This window comes from Corylus avellana, chromosome ca1, assembly GCF_901000735.1.
Source record: "Corylus avellana chromosome ca1, CavTom2PMs-1.0".
Classification (NCBI taxonomy): domain Eukaryota; kingdom Viridiplantae; phylum Streptophyta; class Magnoliopsida; order Fagales; family Betulaceae; genus Corylus; species Corylus avellana.
Window position 1 is genome coordinate 10,919,429 of NC_081541.1, and position 6,188 is coordinate 10,925,616.

The following is a 6,188-nucleotide window of genomic DNA, read 5'->3' on the forward strand; positions in this document are numbered from 1 at the left end:
GACAGCAGCAATTCAGATTCTGTTTCTCTGCCAACACCATCGGTTCGTGCACTGGAAAAGAAGCTTACTCTCTTTGCTCTTCAGCTTGCTGTTCTTGAGAAGGCAGCCACAGGCCTTGGAACTCTTGGCTTCATCTGGGCAACAGTTGTTCTTCTACGTGGGTTTGCCATCACTTTGGATAAAACCGACTTCTGGTTTATCACCATCATCTTGTTGATTGAGGGGACTCGCATATTCAGCAGAAGCCATGAACTTGAATGGCAGCACCAAGCGACATGGTCAATCGCAGATGCAGGAGTCAACAGCTTCCGGGCTCTGAGATCCACCTCACACCTCCTCATTGGAAGTGTCAAAGGAATTTTCCGGCCAATTCTTTCGGTTCCAAAACAAGTTAACCACACTAGAGAATTGACAAAGACAAATGGCCCAGCAAGCCCAGCATTCGCTGACCACCGAAGAATGCCAACTCGGACATGGAAAAGTTCAGATGTTCCCCTTCTGCCGTTTTCTCAAATGGTTTTCCTCTCAAGAAATGTCAGTAAGCTTCTCTATTGGCTCCAAATTCTGTCTGCAACAGCCTGTGTGGTCCTCTCATTGATGAAGCTCATCAGGCATAACTATGGTGAGGTACAAAAAGGAGACACTGACAAGAGGAATCGGCAATCTGCTCTGAATATTTTCTATGCCTTGGCATTGGCAGAAGCACTGTTGTTTCTGACGGAGAAAGCTTACTGGGAGTGGAAAGTCACCTGCCATAAACTGTTGGATGAAGTGAATAAGGAGTGCGAGTTGGGACCTTCAGGTTTGATTTCAATTAGAAGGTTCTTTTATGATGCCTATTCAAAATGTGTAAATGGAAGCATTTTCGATGGCTTGAAGATGGATATGGTTGCTTTTGCTATGGATTTTTTGGATTCAAATTCCCCTGATGAGCAGCTTATTGGAGTTAGAATACTTCAACAATTTGCTTTGAATGTGCGATTTTCTGATGACACCCTCCAAAAAATAGGGATAAATATATTGGTGATAGAGAGATTAGTTGAGATGTTGAATTGGACAGACCCACAAGATGAAGAGATCAGGCGATCAGCTGCAGAGATATTGTCAAAACTAGCAGGCAAAAAGCAAAACTCCCTCCGGGTTGCTGGCATACCTGGTGCTATGGAATCAATCTCATCTCTGCTCCAAACCAACAGAAGCTCCAGTGGTGCAGCCGACGAAATCGGTGAAAAGAACATCATCTTTGACCATGCAAATTATGGATCCTGGACATTTAATCATTTAGGACTTGTTATTCTGAAGAAACTTGCACGTGATCATGATAACTGTGGAAAGATTGGAAATACAAGGGGCCTCCTACCAAAAATCATAGATTTTACACATGTTGAAGAAAGGTTGTTGAAGGATAAAAATGTTGCAGCATCTCAGATTCTGACCGTGAAACGATCCCTGCAAGTGGTGAAGATGCTGGCACACACATCTGGCGCCACAGGAAAACATCTACGAAGAGAAATTTCCGAGATAGTTTTCACCATCAGCAACCTTGGAGATCTTCTACGGTGCGGAGAGAATCACTCAATGCTGCAGAAGCTTGGCATAGATATCTTAACCAGTCTCGCGCTGGAAGAGGATGCGACAGAGAGGATTGGGGGAACAGGTGGAATTCTGAAGGAGTTGTTTAACATTTTCTTCAAAGAGGGAACGCCAGATAATGAGAATCATGTAAGAAATGCCGCTGGAGAAGCACTATCAATGCTGGCTTTAGAAAGTAAAAGTAACTGCTATCGTATTTTGAAGCTGGATGTACTCGAAAGGCTTGTCGGAGCACTGGAAGTTCCATTGCTTCGTGTAAATGCGGCAAGAATTTTAAGAAATTTGTGCACCTACAGTGGTGCAGATTGCTTCAACCACCTAAAGGGAGTCACAGCAGCAACACCTACAGTAAGTGCTTTATACAATAACTACAAAATTTTACTTTTTTTCTTTTCCGACCAATGTTGTTGTCAGAAGAGGCACCAGAATACAAGCTTCACGTTCTATCATCAACACTATAATGACTATATTTTAACCCCTTCCCCTACTATTGCAGGTGCTTAAGGCAATCATGTCAGAAGAGAACAAACTACAGGAAGTGATGATTGGACTAGCGGCACATGTTTTTAAATTCATGACTCCTCAGGAGTCGAGCGTCAAGTTTGAGAAAGCTGGAATTACTGAAGCTGAATTGGCTAATGAATTAATCCATATTTTGAGGAAACATCAATACCCACCAATTCAAATTCCAAGAATAAGGAGGTTTACCATAGAGTTGGCGATATGGATGATGAGAGACAAGGTGACAAATGTAGGTATTTTCAAGGATCTGGGAATGGAGGAGGTGCTGGAGGCTGTCTTGGAGACCACAGCAGAGCTTGAAAGCTTCAATATTTTCTCTGGTACCGTTGGAGTTAGCCGGCACAGCACAACAATCCACTCACTGGTTGATACTGCTTTGAAGTTGCTGGCGGAATGATGAAATCACATGAGGTACTGGATATTGATATCAAAATAAATGCCATCTTACCTCACATGTGCAGATGAAATTATCTTGTAAATACGCACACATAAACATTGGAGGAGATTCTTTTTATCTAAGTAATAAGGATGCGGATGTAATTGTCTTAAGTTATGTCAATAATTGAATCTGCTATTGGTTGAAAATCTCTTTGCTCCTGTTACAAAATATTTGGAATTTTCTGCTCCAGACTATTAATATAACTTGCTCATTCAGGCAGGATTTAATAACAAGCCAAAAAGACATTCGGTTCCTCCTTTTAGCAGAGACTTGAACCAGCCTAAATATTTTGTTAACCCCCAATCAAAGTTAACCAACAAAGGCGAATCGGCACTCTATAAGAACTCATTGTTACGAATGGCCATTGAATGATAAATACATGAGTCACACAGCATAAGGACAGACAAAGATAACCTAAGGCTGGCAATAACATCTTTGGATAATTTGCAATAGCAAGAAATTTCCAACCTAATATCTAATTCATTTCCTCTATAAATGTCTAAGAACAAGCAATAGGAAAATGTCATCAACGAGTCAGCAAGTATCATGTTGCACGCATCACCAAGAAGTGGCACCCTCATTCTCTATTTACACCTTTTCACAAATAAGAGGACACAAAAAATCGAACAGGGAGTTTATCTGGTGGAAGTTAGTTTGGTTTTCAATGGATATTCCCAAGCAGGCTTTTGTTGTGTTGGTTCGCTGCTCGGGATAGCTTGTCTTAGGGGGGAAGAGGTTGACAACAAAACCAATTAGGCTTGTCCTATTAGGTTGACAACTAGTAACCCAAATCCAACTAATTTCCCACTTTTACACATTTAAGGACTTTTAATAATGTAGCGACGAGGCCAAATCATGCATTTATTCCCTTTTTTTTTTTTTGAATGAAAAGTAATAAGAATAATTTATTGATGAAGAGAGTCTTGGATTTTTTATGAAAAAAAAAAAAAAAAAGTTAGGGAGAGTTGCCAATTATCAATCACCTTCTAAAACCAATTGTCAGTTTAATGTATTATAAACTAGCAAGTGCTTGGATAACCTGTTACATCACTAATTGTCTCAAAAACTCGAATTAAAAAAAAAAAAAAAAAAAAAAAAAAAAGGAGGTAAGAGTGAAGGTCTAGAAGAAGATTGCATAAAAAGAAAACTAAAACAACCGAACAATGTCTTCGGTTCACACATGACATGACCATGTGCACATAAAAGCAGATGGAGAGAAAATATGTAAATATTTTCTATGACATGAGCATGCATGACATGAGCATTGCTGTGTTTCAATAATAATAATAAATATGTAATGCAAGCAATATATCTACTAAAACTTGTTCCATTTCAACAACCAAAAAAATCAGATTTACAATAGTTGTGAAGAATCAATCATCCTATATAATACATCATTGTCAAATTGAATATAACATGTCATCGCTGACCGAGACAAACATAGATCTTCGGTAGAACTGTTGATTGCATCCTCCGGTTTGGTAGAACTGATTGCATCCTTCGGTTTGAAATTGGACACCGTAACTTTTTGGTGGTGCAGCCAAACTCCTAACGTCAATTTCTAGTTCTAGACTGTATAAAGTCATCCAAAATGTTTTCCAAACCCTACCGAAGAAGTTACCGGAGAAGTAAAGGTCCTTTATTTTGATTATGGTGTGCAAGGTGAGCAGACTATCAGAACCCTCTAGATGACTTGTCCCAGCTACACGGAGAACCCCAAGAGTGTGGGCTACCTTCTCCAAACCCCCATACAGCCCCTCACACGACTTGATCATGTGTTTGATACCAAACAGAACAGCACCCAAACAAGTATACCACCAAATGCATAAACTCCATGAGATCAGATGGCAGTTCTCGCCCACCAATCAAGATTTTGATTAAGTAGCCAAATTCATATGCGCCGTGGAAGGTTACCCATGTGATTTTTGAATTCCACAAAAGGCTAGAGTCGAAGAGTAGCCTCCCAAACTCGTTACAATCGATACCCTTTTATCGGTTCTTATTGAAATCAATCCCCTGCCGCTCCAGTAACTGGATGGACACCGAATTGTGAAAATCACTTTCCTTGTCGAAGCCTTAGAAATTACCCAACCGGATGATCTTAGTGGCATCCACGTTGCGCTTCATGTGCAGGTAATCTCGGCGGGAGATAGTGGGAGTAGTGGCAGCGGCTGTTAGCAGGGAAGATTTTTCCGGGGAACTCAGTGTCGAAGGCGGCAAAACGATGATGGTGGAGAGGCTGGAGAGCTCTTGCAATTTCGGAGAATTCCTGCTCCAGGCTGTCTTGCCAAACTTCACGAACCACGATCGGACACTGAGGAGGAGGAGGAGGAACCATTGCAATTTACAATTTGCACGCACCAAAACAGATTTTAGGTTTGAATTCGATCAAGCCGAGTTTGTTTTAGCAAACTAATCCCCTACCGCCTTGGATTTCTAGCTTAAGGAGGTGGGATTTTTTTATTTTTTTATTTTTTTATTTTTTATTTAGAAAAAGGCGGTGGGATTTCTAGCTTATTGGTCCTAAGGCAATAAGCTAAATTGATCAGAAAAAAAAAAAAGGCAATAAGCTAGAATAATATGTTATTGGGTTGAAATAATGTTTTATATGATTTGTAAATCGACATAAACTTAACCCGAAATTAATGGATTAAGGTTAAAGGGTTTGATTCATTTAACTAAATTGGCCAAATTATAGTAATCTTTATAGTGTTATATCATGTTTCGACATGATTCGAACTTAACACGCAATATGAGGGTTGTCAATTTTTGACACACATGTGAGTTCAACATAAACTCAACCTGATAGTTTGTAGATTAAGATTGGGGGTGTCTGATCCGTTTAATTAAATGAGTCGAGTTATGGTTAATTTATATAAGCTTATAATTATGTATATCCTTTATTCAAAAAAAAAAAAAATTATGTATATCCTATATTCATATTCAAATTCAAATCCGTGTCTATTACATAGATTCTAGCCCATAACCCATGCAATGCGCACAATTCTTTATTATAATTTAATTTTAAAATTTGAAAGTATTATTATTTTATTTTTCATTATAGGTTTAAAAAAAAACTCATTTTTATTGTAAGTTTAATGCAATTCAATAAATCCCCTCATCGCTCAAATATGGAAATCGTTTCTAGTAGCTGGAGGAACGTCTGGAAAATAAAAGGACCCAGAGTGGTGAAATCCTTTTTGTGGAAGGCTTGTAATGAGATCTTACCTACAAAAGGTAATCTCCATAAACGTGGGATTTCCTTTTTTCATTTTTCTTTTTTAATTTTTTTTTTTTTTTAGCTTAAGGCGGTGAGATTTCTATATGTATATATTGGTCCCAAGGCAATAAGCTAGAATAATATGTTATTGGGTTGAAATAATTTTTTATATGATTTGTAAATCAACGTAAACTTAACACGAAATTAACCGGTTAAAGTTAAAGGGTTTGACATATTTAACTAAATGGATCAAATTATAGTTATCTTTATATTGTTATATCATATATTTTGACATGATACGAACTTGACACGTAATATAGGATTGGCAATTTTTGACACACATGTGAGTTCAACATAAACTCAACATGAAATTTTGCAGATTAAGTTTGAGGGTGTCTGATCCGTTTAATTAAA

General features: G+C 38.4%; 1 protein-coding gene across 1 annotated transcript in view; it reads left to right on the forward strand.

Annotated features, from left to right (window-relative positions):
- Positions 1-2,664, forward strand: part of LOC132180062 (uncharacterized) — a 6,669-nt gene extending 4,005 nt beyond the window's left edge. The window contains exons 2-3 of the mRNA XM_059592944.1: positions 6-1,941; positions 2,090-2,664. Coding sequence (XP_059448927.1) covers positions 6-1,941; positions 2,090-2,512 — 2,359 coding nt within the window. The 3' untranslated portion in view covers positions 2,513-2,664. The remainder of the gene's footprint in view (positions 1-5; positions 1,942-2,089) is intronic.
- The last annotated feature ends 3,524 nt before the right edge of the window (positions 2,665-6,188 follow it).